This window comes from Borostomias antarcticus (assembly GCF_949987555.1).
Source record: "Borostomias antarcticus genome assembly, chromosome: 1".
In the NCBI taxonomy this organism is placed as follows: Eukaryota; Metazoa; Chordata; class Actinopteri; order Stomiiformes; family Stomiidae; genus Borostomias; species Borostomias antarcticus.
The window spans coordinates 52,361,679-52,379,483 of NC_140234.1; the positions used below are offsets into that span (position 1 = coordinate 52,361,679).

General features: G+C 41.6%; 3 protein-coding genes across 8 annotated transcripts in view; 2 read left to right on the plus strand and 1 right to left on the minus strand.

The window, feature by feature from the left end:
* Positions 1-6,243: 6,243 nt before the first annotated feature.
* Positions 6,244-8,150, plus strand: LOC311330110 (post-GPI attachment to proteins factor 2-like; the record flags this gene model as incomplete). Its single annotated transcript, XM_084462088.1, has 5 exons — positions 6,244-6,408; positions 6,497-6,746; positions 6,881-6,987; positions 7,791-7,899; positions 8,020-8,150. The coding sequence occupies 5 exons, from the start codon at positions 6,244-6,246 to the stop codon at positions 8,148-8,150; spliced, it is 762 nt and encodes a 253-aa protein (XP_084318214.1).
* Positions 8,151-11,309: 3,159 nt separating this feature from the next.
* On the minus strand, positions 11,310-12,243 carry LOC311312232 (rho-related GTP-binding protein RhoG-like; the record flags this gene model as incomplete). Its single annotated transcript, XM_084442112.1, has 2 exons — positions 12,199-12,243; positions 11,310-11,911 (listed from the first exon to the last, which is right to left on the minus strand). Exon 2 carries the CDS (start codon positions 11,883-11,885, stop codon positions 11,310-11,312), a length of 576 nt encoding a protein of 191 aa, XP_084298238.1. The 5' UTR covers positions 11,886-11,911; positions 12,199-12,243.
* A 545-nt stretch (positions 12,244-12,788) lies between these two features.
* The window catches only part of stim1a (stromal interaction molecule 1a), a 31,751-nt gene continuing 26,734 nt past the window's right edge, over positions 12,789-17,805 (plus strand). Inside the window, exons 1-2 of one of the 6 annotated variants that reach the window (XM_084441121.1) lie at positions 12,789-12,906; positions 13,724-13,856. In XM_084441121.1, coding sequence (XP_084297247.1) covers positions 13,736-13,856 — 121 coding nt within the window. In that variant the 5' untranslated portion in view covers positions 12,789-12,906; positions 13,724-13,735. The other 5 variants (XM_084441122.1, XM_084441119.1, XM_084441120.1 and 2 more) reach the window with 5 other exon arrangements.

Here is a 17,805-nt window from a genome sequence, read left to right on the forward strand (position 1 = left end):
TTCTCGTGAGTCCACATTGATGCAGACTTCGCTGAGGTGAATAGGCCACAATTCTTTGCGATTGACACGCTCGTTTCAAAAAAGTAAACATGGCTGGGAGAAAAGCGATGTTCAAGTGTAAGCAAAAACATTTGTTCTAGGTGTCTGGTTTTAGAATCATGCATATGAACCAACAAAACATTTATGTAATATGCTGCAGAACTAGGAGCCGCTAGGAGTTGTGGCCTTTCAGAGGTTAGGGTTAGGGACACTTCTTTTGCCACGAGACGTGACAATTCGCGGTCTTTGACCTCGTATGTCCCACTTTTCACAAATTGTGATGTGATTTTCTTTGCAGAGATGGGGCAGTGACGGGGGGAGTGTCTAGACCTACCAGCAGTGAGGTTGTTAAGGATGCTCCATGCCTTGCAGCTGGAGTGTGAGAAGTCGATGGAGTTAATGGCCTCTTCCCAGCGCTCGTGTCTCCTTCTCTGAGTCTAGACAGCAGGGCTGAGGCAAGTCTGTCTGACTCAGCTCCTGGGGGGGCCAGGAGGGAGGCACAGTAGAGACTCTCACACTCCACATCCCAACACGGTTTGTACTGTAGCTATTGCGACGTCCGCGTGGGATGGATTTTTTGGACGCTTTCACCAGTATGCTGCAGAGTTGCTGGTATGCCTCATCCATGTTGTTGGTGTTTGGTGGTGGAACGCACCTTGTGGATCTATGGGAAAGGAGGCGGTAGCGTTTCCAGTTGGCCTTTCGGAAGTTCCATCACTTCACTCGCTCGCTCGGGATGAGGTCCACAAGTTTAGGCATGTTAATCAGCAATGGTCAATGTTGGGGCCGTGGGAACTTTCCTAGCACGCGTCTATCAGGGAGCCAGTTATTAACGCCGACGCTCGCGAATGCCGAGTCAGGATTCGTCCCAGTTTTCCAATGACCTGAGACAAAGCTGGCTGCGCCCTTGAGATCGTACAACAGGGCAAGGCTGTTGCTAGCTGCCCAAGCAGCCAGGTTTTCTCAGTCGGATGTATTGGTGCTGTACCCCCAGTTCTCGTGCTGGCAGTCGAAGTCGCCAGCATAGAGGCAGGGGTGAGGGAAGACAGAGGGCGGAGGCGTGTAGACGTTGACGATTTTAAAGCCGCCAACATCTACACACAACCACTCAATCTTCGAGCTGGTCAGGGATTGGTCGACGAGAGTCCAGTTCAGCCTTTGATGGACGAACATAGAGAGGCAATGCTTCCTGCTCAGGGTAGACCCAGCTAGAACGAAATTTGGAAGAACAAGCTTATCTGCTGTTACGCAGTGGGTCTCCTGGAGGAGATTGACGAGGGCCTTGGTGGTGCAGGCCAAGTGCTCAATGACGTCGATTTTACCGGGAGTGAGCCCTTCGGAATTCAGCTGCAGAATTCTGGGTTGGGTTGGGACCCAGCAGAGCAAGCCCCGCCGGCTGCTCTCCCCGCCTGTGGCAGCCGAACACCAGCCCAGGTGGTGGCCCTCAGTTGGCAGACTTTGCTTCGCGTACAGTGGTTAATCACAGCTACTGTACTGACGGGGGGCACCACAAGAAGGTGTCTGCCTCGCCCTCAAATGTCACTAGGGTTAAGGCATACGCTGTTGCAGACGGCATAGGATAGTGTGCAGGACAGGACAGTGCACTACAATCCACCATGCACAATAAGCAATATGCAATACAGTACAATACAGGTTCTGTATAAACAGAATAAACAGAATAAAAAATAAAGCTGCAAGCATGAAAATGTCAATGAGAATACGATGACAGCGTGATGGGGGTGGCTTTGCACAAAAATGCTTATATCAACATCAATATTTAATTTTGTGTCCAGTTAGTAAATTGTAGAGCATCCCATGTCCTACTCACACAAGCAATATGAACCCCATTTGTCCACAGGGGGTGCTACAGCAATCAATTACCTTTTTTTGGCTTGTTATAGCACCACCCTCTGGCCAATCAGCTTCTAATTTCTCGAGTGACCACTAGGCATGCCCTTGTACCACTGTACCAAGTTTCTGAAAAATCGGCATGGCAGTTAGGCCTAAACAGGAAATGAGCTCTCTTGCACCACCATTTTGGTTGATTGGGGCAATAATGGAGGGTAATGCATTCATGTGTACAGTTTTGTGGTGTTTTTTTTAACCATACATTAGTCATAGTCACACACACTCATACAATATGTGAAAAGCCATACCCTCTACAGTCTTCATTGGCTCATAGTGGCTCTTTTTTTTACTTTCCAAACTTTTTCCATGAAGGAACTTTAGACATTGGTCCCTAGATTATGTCTACCGAGTTTCATGCACATTGGCAAAACTTCTTTGGAGGAGATATATTTTAAGTGTTTTTCATATAATTCAAAATGGTGGAAAATCGAAATAACCAGATGTTATGGGTTCTTGAGACAAATTTGTTCTTTGTGAGGAGAAGCATACGTGTGCAAGGTTTCATGACTCTAGGTCAAACAGAGCATGAGATATACCTGTTCAAAGTTGGAAATCGATGTAAAATGTGTTCCATGGTATCTTGGCATGACTCTCTACCATTGTGCAGACAGATTTTTTTGCTAGGGGCTTGTTGTTTTTGGCCCGGGACTTTAGGTTAGTGCACAGTGTCTCTCTCTGGGCCGTAGCACCAATAATTAAAACTTCAGTCTTGTCTTTGTTTAAATGGAGGGAATTATGTGACATCAACTGGTTGACATGATCATTGCAGACAAGCAGTTTATCTATCAAGCTAGTGTCATGGGGTGATAGTGAGATGCAGAGTTGTGTGTCATCGGCATAGCTATGGAAATATACTCCATGTTCTCTGATGATATTTCCCAGTGGCAGCATACAGTATATAGACTAAACAACACTGGTCCCAGGATTGACCCTTGGGGAACCCCACACGTTATACTGGTGTTTGTCGAGAAGTGCTCATCAAGAGAGACAACATGGTCTCGATAACTCTTAAACGAGTCCAACACAGAGCCAAAGTCCAGCGTAATTCTGAAGTCGTTCTTTTTTTATTATTATTATTAATATTTTTGCATTAACAAACATCAGACAAACAGACTCACAACCAACAGACAAACACAAAAAAAATAAAAAAGGAAAGCAAATAAATCATAAATTAACAAGGAGACAGAACATGGACAAAACACAACAGCAAACCAAAAATAACACTAAACAAAACACAATAATTAAATGAATATATAGTATGTATGCCGATAGTCAATTGTTCAAGTGTGTGTGCAAAGGGGGGGGGCATCACCACCATCAACAACAACAACAGGGTAGGTTGTAAAGAGATCATGTAAACTTGTTGCAATATGAAGTTCCTTTTAGTGAGATTTAGAATGCTGTTTAGGTTCGATTCTCTTCCATGAAAGATAAGAAAGGGGACCACACTTCTATAAACAACCTGGACTTATCCTGCGAATCATATTTAAGCCTTTCCAATGGTAACATAGACATTATTTGAGTAAACCATAATTGCTCAGTAGGGATAGCCTCAGTGTTCCATACATTTTTTTTTTTTTTTTTTTGGGCAAAAATCTGAAAACATCAAACAATTTATCATGTTCAGAATTCATATTTACATTTGAATCAATCCCTAAAAGGTACAAATTTGACTTTAAATATAGTTTCCACTAGAGCATGAATGGATTGCCAGAAGGGTTTGATCTTTGAGCAGAACCAAAACATATGGGGATAAGGGTTAGGGTTATTTGGGGATAAGTCCCCAGAGTTTTTCTTACATTATTATAATACTTATTTATAATAGCCTACATAGCGCGAAACTGTGCATATAATAGGCTGTAGCCAGCGCGAAACTGCGCATTCCCTATAGCCGTTCATTGAACGGCTGGCGGCCGGTATAAATAAATAAAAACATACACAATATTTTGTTATTTGAATGATCTTGAATATATATTCAAGATCATTCAAATAACAAAATATTGTGTATGTTTTTTTAATTTATAATTTAACAATAGGGGGTGCAACAGAACACAATTTTAGGGAAAGTCATTGACAGGCAGACTTCAATGTTTTATTAAAATATAGTTATGTGCAAATGAAAACCCACAATCGTCCAATGGACGTCTTTGGCGGTTCTAAGACCTTACCCCGATTTTGGAAATGAGATAAAGGCGTTCACAAGACCATTTCAATAATCGCATTATTACAATTATAGGTTGATCGGCGTATAGTGTGCATGTGAACGCACTCACTGTCAAACCTGCCGCTTTGCACAAGATAGTTAATGTCCGGATATGATTGGCAATGAGTGATCTTTACTCATGGCGACTATGTCAATTTTGTATGGATCCACACCTCCGATCAAGCTTATTTTTTCTTTGTATCGTGCTGAAGCCATATAGCCTACTGCGCTCAGACTTGGCTACATTAGCTGGTGCCCCGTCTTCAAATTTACTTCCGGGGTTTACGAGTAGCCTACCAGTTGAATGCGTTCCAGAAGCAAAACGCAAAACCCTCACGTTCACCACATCTTTACTAACAAATATATTTACAATACTGTTATTTTGCGCATTTGACTTAACAGCCACCACGTCTTGACCCGACGTCAGTTACCGAGATAGATAGGCTACTGTAGGCTTAGATATAGGTGTTCATAATAATTAAATTACATCCAGATGGAGAAAACATGTGTTTGAGAACAAGGTAATAATAACAATTAAACGTTATTTGTATAGCACCTTTCATACAGATAAATTCAGCTCAAAGTGCTTTACAACAGAGCATTTAAATTAAAGAATGTGAAATTTAATGATGCTTCATTCGTAGACTATAGGAGAAAAACACTGAGCCCAGCCTGCTTAATCTACTCAAAGACGCCACCTGGCGGTGGTGCATCACTAAAACGAAATAACACCGGTCTGAAATCCCACGAGATTTCCAACGGGATTTTCCTGCCAAATAATGCTGCAGCATGTGACATTTCTAACTTCCCACATCTGTAATGTCTCACATACCACTCTATTGCATTTTTAAATTTAATCTGTTGTACTTAGAAACAGTTGATTTCTGATTTAGAAACTGTTGATTGATATTTGTATTTCGAAAATGCTGACTGTTCACGATTGCTAAATTATGGGTATAGAAAAACCTGGAACTAACCTGCAACAATATTGATGCATAGAACGAAACATAACTTGGTCCACAAATGTGCCAGATGACCGATATGAGCGATAAGAACGAAGTCTCGATCGACGATCGGTGTAGCAATAGATGAGAATTAAAAACACTGGTCCTGTCTCGGGAGGATAGCCGTGATAGGGGACGAGGAGTGGAGGCGGGCAATGGATGACTGATGACCCAGATTCACTCGCGCTATGTGGGAAAGCTCAGACTTAATACAGTGGCACATTACCAGTGAGTCACATGTTGTTAAATAAGTCGTAACAGAAATAACATTTCGTTTACCCCGTTCTTAAAATATAGTCTACCTCAATAGTGCGAATACATTATGAAATTCATCAACGATCAGGTTAAGCACCATGGACAGCTCCCGTAGCCTAAACTCAGTCGAGCCAAGCAGTCTGAAGGTTCCATTTGTTGCCAATGACGCTAATCATGTATCCTACCAATCGCTTTCAAGGATAGATATTTTATTGCTCTGGTTCATTTTCTGTGCACGATGGCGACAGTTGATAAGATATACATTCCCTATCCCTAACCAGCATTACAGCCCATTCAGTGCAGAAAGTGCGTTGGCTTCCTCTTCCGTGTAGTAGGCTAAACGATTTTTTTTCTCGAATCTGCTTCCAGACATCTCACAGCAGATTGGCTTTTATATAAACTAGCCTATAGCCTACATATCGAATCAGATTGAAAAGAATAAGGTGATATAGCAACCAGAGCATCCAGGTCTTCGTAAAAATGCTCAATTGCATCGAGGAGACATAACGTTCCTGAATGAGAGATCGCGATTGAAAATTCATAATAAAATCAGGTTTACCACGAATTATCCAGTGCATGGATCTAACTAATTCAAGGCTATTATGGACAGCATTTTCTCCTCTCTGGCAATTCAAGTAGGCTATCATCTTCACTAGCTGTATAGGTTCAGAATTAATCCTCAGAGGTATGGATACATTCCTGGTCAAATATCTTATATAAAATTACTGACAATCACATATTGCATGAAGCATGTTCAACAACAGTAGCCTATGGAACAATTTAGCATTGCATTAATTTCATAGCCTCAATAGAGTTGCCTTGATTCACTCTAGGATGCTGCAAGGTCCGAATACACAAGGGCATCAGAAGCCCCTGATCAGACTGTCTTTTTCCACCTGTGTCGTGGGGACGGTCATTCTGCCACTGCTTGGCTTAGCATCGTGCATCTTCATATCCTCGGTTTTCCATTTTGAGGACTCAACTGGAACTCATTGCCAGGTAATCATGTTAAGATATCAACATTTTGCTTCAGAATTTTATGCATTTTAGCTAGACTGTCTTTATAATATACTTTGTTTGGTTTTAGGTTGCTAATTATTTGCCATCTATCAGTGCCTCCATAAGCCTCAGTCCAGAGTGCCATATCTGGCGGTTCTGCATCGGTTTGCACTCTGCACCTCGATTCCTGGTGGCGGTGGCCTACTTTAACCTCTACAAGAGTCGCTTTGCCTCAAGATTCCCGGAATGGCTGCTCTGCTGCATGAATCTGGTTTGTGCGCTCACAGAAAACTTTGGCCTCTTGCTCCTTACCTATGTGTCATCTAATGAGACATACTGTGAGTGTCCTCTTTCAGTTTTCCAGATCGAATACCAAATTGAATCTCAGCATATTGCATTTGAGCCTAAAGAACAGCTTATACTTAACAATAACATGGCTTTTCCCTCATCTTTATGGTAAATCGTCCCCTAGTTGTCCATAAGGAAGGTTTCATCCTGTTCATTGGCAGCTCCCTAGTCCACATGCTGATTACCTGTCATCTCTGGAGGATTACTAATAAGTACTCAATGATCCCTGAGGTAAGAGACCATCCCCTTCTCAAGACATCCCATGTCATTTTCCATATTATATGAGACATGTTACATGAGTCCATTAAAGGGAGAAATGGTTGAATAGTTTGTTTTTAACTATTTTTAACCAGTATTTTGTTAGAAACAGATCTATACAAATGGGCATTGCTAAGGAAAGTAGAGTCCAACTTGGAGGAAGGCCCAGTCTGTGTTTACTGTGTCAGGGCCAGTTAGCTATAAACATAACATCATTTCACTATCTGTTAATTTTGAAGCGACCATGGGGAGGCAATATTTAGATAGGACATTGATCTTATTCTTCATCGTTTGGGTTAGTTGGTGTGGTCCTCTCCCCCCAGGAGAGGGGCAGAGGGGCTATCCTTTTACCCCCCCCCCCCCCCCCCCCCCCGAGCCTGGGTGAGGGGGTCACCTGGGCTATATAACAGGGATGATGTTGAGGGAATCTCTTTACACTTGCACTGTGTATGCCTAAACATCTTCATCTTTTGGGAGTGGGCAATTGAATGACCTCTGTAAGCACTTCATCATGGTAAATAGAGGAAATGCTGTTGCATGTGACACTGCCAGCAACGTGTAGTATAAATAGTACTGGTGTAAGGATGTGTCTGAAACTCGAGGTCTTTCAACTGTGTGCTTCCCCAGCAGAGCTGCTGCCTCATCATGTTTCTCACAGACTGCTGACATGTTTGTCATTGACTTCTCATAATTCCATCATGTGCTATTTAATTAATAGACCCATGTACCGTATGAACCCTGGCGTGGTAAGGATTGATTTATCCTTTCTTTCCCAGGACCTTAAATCTTTCCGCTGGAAGACCCGTTTTTTGATCCTCAACATATCTTTCTGCTTCTTCGCTGCTTACTTTTACTGGAAACACAACATGTACTGTGAACCTGGGAGTGAGTTTGATATTTATTATCCATTATATTATTTAACTAAAATTTGGTTTAATTTGGATCCAGCTTTATCCATGTTGGCGGAATGATCGTAATGCTTTCCTTTCTCTTCAACTTCCACAGGCTACACTTTCTTTGCCCTTTTTGAGTATCTGGTGGTGTTCTCCAACATGGCCTTTCACCTAACTGCAATCTGGGACTTTAAGAGCAGAGAAGTATTCATTATTTCACCAGCAGAAGACAAAGACTTCTGACTGGGAAATAGAGGTGCCAGAGCCAGGTGTACAACCTCCCAGCCCATACCTGATAGTGATGAGGGGGGGAAAGCAGGGGGATGTTTTGTTCCATTTATGTCAATGAGGATGTCATGGCATTGGATAGACATAAAAAAGTATGGTGTATTGTACAGTTGATTGTTTGTGTCTATACCTTTTTATGCTGCTATTTTGGCCAAGTGTACATTGTAACAGAGATCAATTATCTCAATGGGACTAACCTGGTAAATTAAAGGTCAAATAAAATTAAATACATACATACATACATACATACATACATACATACATACATACATACATACATACATACATACATACATACATACATTTCTCCACATTTCTACTCCACTACACTTTGTGAATTTAGAGCTTAACTGTTGTAATATCATGGATAGGCCTAGAGACAAAAGACTGGTTTGTTACCAGCGTTGTGTAGCCAGCGTTCATTGATATACAATAAACATATCACAATATTTTCACCTTGACGATACATATTATGACGTTTCTGTATCGCGATATATTGTGGCACGATATATTGTTACACCCCTAATACATACATACATACATACATACATACATACATACATACAGTCATTTAGCTGACACTTTTACCCAAAGCGACTTGCATTTAATTTAATTGCATTTAATGTAGGAAAAGCCAATGTACTACTACTTGCCAGAACTCACAAATGCATCTCCTTTCTAAAACAAGTGACTAAGCATAATCTAGTGCTGAAGGAAAAGTGCAAGAATAGCAATCGAAAATACAGACCATGGCCTGGAGGTAGGAGGGGGCTGTTCCTTTCATTGCCCTGTAGACTAATGCCAGAGGTTTAAACTGGATGCGAGCCGCTACAGGGAGCCAGTGTAGGGAACGGAGAAGGGAAGTTGTGTGGGAGAACTTGGAATTGTTGAACACCAGGCAGCTTTCGGGACAAGTTCCAGGGATTTAATGGCTGATGGGGGTCTAGGAGGTTGTTTCTGGATGTTGCAGATGTTGTATCTACATACATAGAAAAACAGACATTCAGAGAGAATACACATTTGCTCAAAACGTAACCATCCTGGGTATCTAAAATTATGATTATTTAGTGAAGCTTGCATGTGTTCTACTTCTGATGTTTAATGTGGATCAAAGGTGGTAATAGTACAGTATACTGTATGCAGTGCTACAGTACAATGTTCAGCTCCTGGACTTTTCTAAACGGCTGTGGGCAAGGCTCACTATAATATTGCCTCAAAATGACTAGGTTATAGATTATGGAATAGGTTACTAGATTATGGTCAAATGTTTTACATCCTTTAACTGTAAGATAAAGAGCAAACATACAGCAAAAACACAGAATATAAAATGACAGTATCTGTTTGTTGTAGTGGGGAGAGTGGCCTGCAGAGCAGGAAGTTGTGAATTCTAAACTAGCATCCACCGTGAGGCCTGAGGATTGTCTCTGTGTGCAATGTGTTATGAAGTAAATGGATACTATATTGTTTGATACACTAGTTGCCAAAAAAATACTGTAAATTCGCATTAAAATAAATAAGTTTTCTTCCCACAGTACTGTAATTTTTACGGCTTTATGCCTACCGTAATTTGTTGTTACAGTTAATTCCAGGTTCTTCTTGACAACTTACTTTAAAAGCAAATTATTTTAAATGTTCCTCTGCAATTCCTTACAGTGTATGAAGTAACATAAATAAAGGATGTTTCTGAAACATATCTTTCAGCATTTTTGTTATGCCTACAGCTTCCAGGCGATGCTCAGCTATTGATCATAGGCCATTCACACATAGCTGAAATGAAGGAAGTCATCATAAACTGTAAACTTCCAGGTTTTGTGAATGCATACTGTGTCCATCAATGTTGTGACACAATGGATGGTTCTGTTATTTCTAGTTTCTAGTTTATTTCCGCCAGAGGGCTGAGGCACCAATGCCTTATTTCACTATCAACTGAGCCAGATGGTGATGTTTGGCCAGTAAATAGAAAATTTGTTATCTGGATCATTTTACTTTCAAATCAGTTTTAGAACAAGACACTTTTTTCTGAGCATTAAGGACTGGATCTACACGTATACGTAGTCAGTCAGAAGGGGCAAGTCGGGCAAGTGTTAATCCCACCTTTAGTGCTTTAATTTTGCATGACTGTCATCTCATTGTGTGGGTTCATTATTTTATTTTCCATGCTTTTTGTTAATTTTGTCTATTTTTATGTGAAGCACTCAGTGCATGTAAAGTCTCTGTTGTAAAGCACTTTAAGCTGCATATTATTATTATTATTATTATTACTATTAATATTATTGAATGGTCAGCAGCTCTATATAAAGTTCTTTCTCTGTGGCAGTCACCATTATGTCATTATAATAGTACTCTGTGCAACACATTTTGTGGTAATGGATGAGGATGGTAGCTGCAAGAGCAAAGAAGTATTTTAGTCAGTCATTACTCTGTTTCACAGCCTGAAGGGTAAATTTCTGCCCTTTACTTTTGGAGAGATTCAAATCACTTACATACACACAAAAAAACTCCCACAACCCATACCAATCTGAAGTGAGCAAGCTTTGGACTTTCAGGGGGAAGTAACTGCTAGTCATGCTTCCCATTTTATTAATCTCTCTCTCTCTCTCTCTCTCTCTCTCTCTCGCTCTGACTAATGGCACTGATAGGAAAAACACCCTATGCATAATATCAAAGGCCTACGTCTGCATTTCCTCTTTTCTATCCAGCACTCAACACATTAGACAGTGTACGAACATAGTAGGCTAGCTTGTCAGCAACACACAGGATCACTGAGAAACTGAAACTGATCAGGCGAAAGAAGGAGTGTTGAAGAAAACACAAATAAATGAATACACAGTGACATTCCAAAGCGGTGTCCTTTCACAGTTGTTATTTTCAATTACTTTTGTAAAACAAAATGTAAGAACATATTAAAATGTTGGCGATGAGGATTTTCACACTTAATTATTAGTCAGGCCGTTCTGGCCTTGTTAGGTTCACTTTATCCAGTTATAACATGGCAGTGGTATTGAACAAACTGTACCCAGTCAAAAAACAGCAAGATCTACAAATACATGTAATAAATGTATTCCCATTGTTCTTTTTGTTTGATTTATTGCTTTAAAAGTGTCCCTATTGTCTCTATAATAGTATACAGGGTTTCTTGGTTGGGGCTGGCTGTGGATTGAGAAAGGCGCGCACAGCCTCATCAAAAACCTCTTTTATTCCTTCTTGATTGAGGGCAGAGCATTCCAGGTACTTGATGGCATGAATGTGTCTGGCCAGGGAAGTACCCTGCTGTTGAGTGATGGTAGTCTGGTTCTGCTCCTTCAGCTTCTTTAGGACCTCTTCATCATTGCGCAGGTCTCTCTTTGTGCCAACCAGAAGAATAGGCACGTTGGGACAATGGTGGGTAACCTCTGGATGCCACTTGTGCTTGACATTCTCATAGGATGCTGGGCTGGCAATGGAGAAGCATATCACAAACACATTGGTCTGGGGATAGGAGAGGGTGCGCAGGCGGTCATATTCCTCCTGTCCAGCTGTGTCCCACAGGTTGAGGCTAATAGGTCTGCTATCCACTGTCACTTGGGAGCTGTAGTTGTCAAACACAGTGGGGATATACTCTTTAGGGAAGGCTTTGGTGGTGTGGGAGATGAGCAGACAGGTCTTACCAACTGCACCATCCCCAACCACCACACACTTGATGCTCTGCATTCTGATGTTTTCACCGCCTCAGAGCACTGAAACACAAGGAGACAAGCATGTTCCAAATGCTATGAGTGAGCACATCAGACTAGCCTGACATAAAAATGGATGTAGAATACAATGTTTCAACTTGCATCTAATACTGTTGAGTCCTGTAGGTTGCGACACTCTATTAGCCTCACACTGATGACCGAATATTACGACGTTCCACATTTTAGATTTGTATTTTTCTGCCCAAATAAGAAATGTATCCCTACTAAGATTGCTGATCGACGACGAAATTCGAGTCAAATTACGCAGAATAAAAACTATTCAAACTCACCAAACATGCCTTTATGCGTACTGTAGATGGCTATCTCGTTCCAGACGACCTACACTAGTGTCTGGTCCACTGTTGCACACAATGAGAGACTCAAAGATACATTTAGATAGAGGCAGATGTTTTTCAAGACTAGAGGAAGTATGCTTTGCGTAATTGTAGGAGGCACTGCACAGCTATGTCGATATCCCACGCACGGGGCCCACACACACGCACGCACGCGCGCGCGCGCACACACACACACACACACACACACACACACACACACACACACACACACACACACACACACACACACACACACAGTATTGTTATTTGGGGGTAGAATTAAATACGACGGCCATCACCATGTAATTTGAAACTAGACATAGGCCTTGTAATAATTAATTTTCTTTGGTGGCCAACATTTTCATTTAGTAGGCTATAGTGTTTATTAGTCGCGTTTCACAATTAATTTAATTGCATTGGAAGCTCGGTGCCTCAAGGTGGCAGGCTTAAGCCAATGTTGGGCAGAGACTTCCCGTTGTAATCCTGATACATCCACACCTTTATGCGGTAACGTTGGCTACTGTGTCAGTTCCTTCCTAGTTTTTGCAGAGGCTCTGGGTTTTAGACGGAGACGATCATTGTCCTGGGAGGACCAACCATTGCATCTGCTGCGATGTTAAAACATAGCTGAAAAACCGACTGTGGTGTTGGATTTATGATAAGGTAAAACATTTCAAGAGGTGGCTTTATTCAACTTGACTTCCGCTGTTCACTGCAGTCTATCTAGCTAGCTAGAAGCACTATCGTGCTCTGACTCGGGTTGCCTGTACAATCTCGTATGCGGCTCTCCATGGCATGGACTCTACTGAAGACGACACATACGGTAGATAGCCATACGCTAGTAGTGTATCACATTTCTTGAGATTAATCATATTATACAGCAGATACAGTATCAGTAGCCATGTGAATTGAGCTGTAGCTAACGTTACAGTACATAGACCCCGACAGCCATTCAGGCCTGTGTGGCTAGCTCACCTGTCCGTTTTTGTAACGTTAGCTACGCACAGCGATAGCGCATACATCTAATGTAGCATAGCTTGCTAATGTTAATACTATATGTTGTTTTGTAGCCAAGAATAGCAGCATTGTATTCAACGAGCAGCACCCTGCATGTTCGATGTTGTGTATGCTAAAGAGATATTCAGCACTAGCTAGTCTAGCAAGAAAGCTAACCAGTACCCTGACCCATATGGACAGTCATCGGCTTGTTAAGTATTGCCGGCTAGCTATTAGACCGACTGGGGGGACTTACTATCAAAATGGGCACAATTGATCTTAATGGGGTGTTGTGTTCTGTCACTAGTTGTCTAAGCCGCTATCTAGCTACGGTGTCTTCTGACTCCGATTCTGATCAGTAACTAAATAGCTAGTTCTTTAATGTTAATGTTGCAGACGCCTGTCATTTGCTACCATGCTACATGTGAGCTAGCCTAGTAGCTGTGTACTGTATCTACTAAACTACCTCTTCTACTTTCTCTAGCTAACGTCCGTTATGGATTTCAGCAAATTGGTGACCTTGTGGATTGTATGTTTATGTCTCCTGGGGGAAAGCCAGACAGAGAAGCCAAGCCAAGCCAACATTGATCACCAGCATATTGATAATGGTGTGTCAGGTGAGTATTACCTCCACCCTGTTGGGCTATTATTGCCCTGTTACAGTGTCTGTTCTAGACATTAAAAGAAAATAATGTTAGGTACTCATTGTCACATTGTATACTTTCATGGTACTTTCGTAGCAGCACCTAGTGCACCATTTAGAAATTGTGCTGGCTCTAGGCTAAATGTAGCCATGCTGAGAATAGTCAGGGTATGCCTACTCTGTTAAGCTCTGTCCTCCACCCGATCATGGCACCCAGTCAAAAAAAAAAAGGGGGGGGTGCAGTGGATCTTGTTCAGTAGGCTATTTACTATTTTGTACAAGATTGGGTACTATTCTGCTGAAGATGCATATTCATGTCATCCTGGGTTGACGTACAGTATGCCGGCTAGTTTTGTCATGGAGTCCTATGTAGGCTAGCCCTTGGTCTAGAGTGATGGATGGAAAGTGGAAATTGTTTTTTATCTTTATAACCTTTTACACAACCTGAAAGAATTGGGTTGAAGTTATTATAAAGTTGTAACATCTCTGCTTTCTAGTTATAGTTTTCCACAAATCTATTGAACGTACTCCTGTGGGTCAGGTCATACACTCTCTTTAGGGTGTGTTTCCACATTGTTCCTTTTTCTGGCAGACAACCATTGGCAGGGCACTGGGGAGGGCTTCGTCCCAACGCCCTGCCAGCGCCTCATCAAACGTGACGTGATGTCCAAACATTGGACACTTTTTTTTTTTTACAACAACAGCGGACAAGAATATCTCTGATGCGATGCAAGATTGTCATCTCTAATTATTGGTAACCTAATGTCACTGACCCAAAACTATTTAGAAAGTTAAATCAAGCACAACTACTGCTCACGGTTCATCTTTGCTGTTTATGAACAGCCGAGTTTGACGCAGCTGGCATTAACCTAGCCGCTAACCATTGCTAGTTTTGTGACAATGTCCCTTAGCCAAGCACTGCATCAGGTAAATTAATATAGCTTCTTAAAATGTAACCAGTTAACTAGCTAGCACAGTCGCTAGACAACGAGTGATCACATTTTATCATGTGTTGGCACTTGGCATGCTTCCTGTCTGAGAGGCCCTTTGGCAATGTGGACGTGCTCCTGAACATCTATGCTTTAAAGCTGCCTGTTCATGAACAGCCTAACAATACTCAATAAAGTAAGTAAGTAGGTAGCCAATGATTCTCGAGCCTAGTGGCCCATAGGGCAGGAGCCTATCTCCTAATTCCTTAGTGTGATGCAGCTTGATGTAGAATTCCTCCCCTGGACCTGACACTAGTATGTCGCATGGACTTAACCACAATCCAGCCATTGAAGCTGAGTGCCAAGCCGGGAGGCATTGGGTAACATTTTTTATAGTCCTTGGTATGACTTGGCCGGGGATCGATCTCCCAACCTCCCAATCCAGCTCACAAGTCCTCTGAGCTGGTAACAACAATACACAATAGCAGGGCACAACAGCTGGCTGCCACAGGAAAACATAAGATATGATAAATGTTTCTGATCGTTTCAGGGGTGATTGGATCAATACAGCGTACAGTTTGCGTGTAGTCTGTGGGCTAATTGAGGGGCCTGGAGAGGTTTGAGCACAGACAGCAGCCTTCGAAGCCTTGCTAGTAATCCTGGAATGAGGTAACGGTAATTACCCTGGAAATTAGAATGGTTCAGAGGGCAAGTGCATGCTCCTTCCCTTTGCACACAGAAAATTACTTGCATAACATATTATGGCTCTTTGAAAAAGATCTCGTATGGCTCTTTGAAAAAGAGCCTCGTATGTAATCTAGAACCAACCAAATGGGGTGGAGGAGGTGGGCATGGGAGAATTGCAGGTGGCGAGCTTAATTATTTGCTCAGTGTACCTTTTGAAGAATTCACACCACACGTTTGGAATATAGACTTACTGGTATTTTCAAATACCTCTCCACCTAAAATTGAAACCTTGACACCACATCCAACCCGTGTGGTGGGCCAACTCTGATGATAATGCTTAGATACAACTTGAGCGACCAGTCTGATATGTCATCAAATTCTTCACTTGAAGTAAAGCACATTTTTAGCCAAATTATATTTTATTAATTACATTATTAAAATTAATTACATTTTTACATCCTACTCGGCCTATTGTGGCCTGTGTTGCTGGCCGTATAGGCCAAGCATAGTCTATGGCATGGATATTTTGGATCCTCAGTGAGGTGGGGCAGATAGTGTAACTTGATAGTCAGACTGCCATGGGAGGATTTTCAGGTTGACAAGTGCAGCTGCAGCTATGTCAGAGTATGTGTCTTTTTTGATCAATTATGCTCTTCCCCACCTTATTCTGCAGTGTAGTGACATGTTGTGCCATCCGATGCTTAGACTAAGTCCAATACATGTTGTATGAAGGCTTTAAGTTACTATCTGGCCTTATAACTAAATCTGACAAAATGTCACGCATTTCTCAGCTTATTAGCAGCACTCTTTTCTTCTCACTCACTATACTTGTGCTGCTGTCTCTGCCTGTCCGCCACATCTCAAGTGGAAAAATAACGGCAAAACGGTTATCGATGTTGATGGTTTTCATCGGTTCATTGTCGCAGCCCTTGTTTTGATTAAGCTATCTACCTTGGTTTGATCATAGGCCCAATAGTTGACCAGATTGTGCACTTGTGTGTCATGTGATTGCATCGAAGGGTCTGACTGGAGGCCTACTTTAGTACTCATGAGAAGTGCCCTGTGCTACACAGTGTTGAGTGCTAACTCATGCAAGAGTTGCACTCTGCAGGAGCCAGTGGGGGTGTGTCATGCTCTTTCCCAGGGGGATCTTAGACCTCTTGTCTGTGGTTATGGTTCCAGATGTGTGCAATTAATTTCATGCACTCTTAATGCATTTCAAATGTTCTCCTCAGATGCTATAGGCAACATTATTGTGACAATGTTGACTGCTATATTCTTAAAATGGCTTAGTAGAGGCTGCCTCAGTCACGCTCTTGTGCACAGTTCAGAATGACGGCTGCCACACATGCCAAACAAGGTTCTCTCTCTTCTGGGAGCTGCAGCAGCCTTATCTGTGACCTAGGGCTGCTCGATTATGGCAAAAATCAGAATCACGATTATTTTGATTGATATTGAGATCACGATTATTTAACACGATTATTCATGGAATCTTTTTTTAAATCAAAAGTTTTGACATTTTCTTAACAAATCAAATTATACATTGACTTTGATAACAATTAATTTATTAAATGTTGACAGTGGCTTTTCTTTTTAACAATGTTCTTTGGATTAGATGCATGTCTCCCATGGGAGACGAATAGTGAACCTTGACCTTGATAAATAAATAAAAGTGCCAAAACTGATAAATAAAGAAGCTTGAAAGCACCGCCACCACCACAGAAGAAGACAACCTCGGAAAAATAATTTCACTAGGACAGAACACGTCTAAATAAGTTATTTAATGGTAGCGCCGAGGCTTCAAAACCCAGCATTTGTTAAAATAGACCCTTTTGCTTAGGTAAGTGAAGTTTCATGTTTATCTGACACTTGTAAATATGAGCGCCTCTCCTAAATAGGCCGACACCGATTTATTTTGACGGCAAAGTGAATGGGCCGGCAAGCACAGTATAGCTCTGCAGTGTAGGGTGCACTTGATTTCGTTTTATGGCGATTATTTTGTTTTAATTATCGTTGACAGCCCAAATCTTAATCTAGATTAAAATCCGATTAATCGAGCAGCCCTACTGTGACCTACTGCGGTCTAAAATCCCTTCTGAAAAAATACTGGCCTACAGTTTTATAACCATGATGACTCAACCTAGAGATACTGTGATTGTTATACCATGATCCAACTTTTAAACAACTGATGACTGAACAGCTGGAAGTAGAAGTCAAGCTAATCTACTCTTGTACATCAATGAAATTGTTTAATAACTTTAATCTATTCATGTAGGTCAGTAAAGAAAGTGAACACAGAACAACATA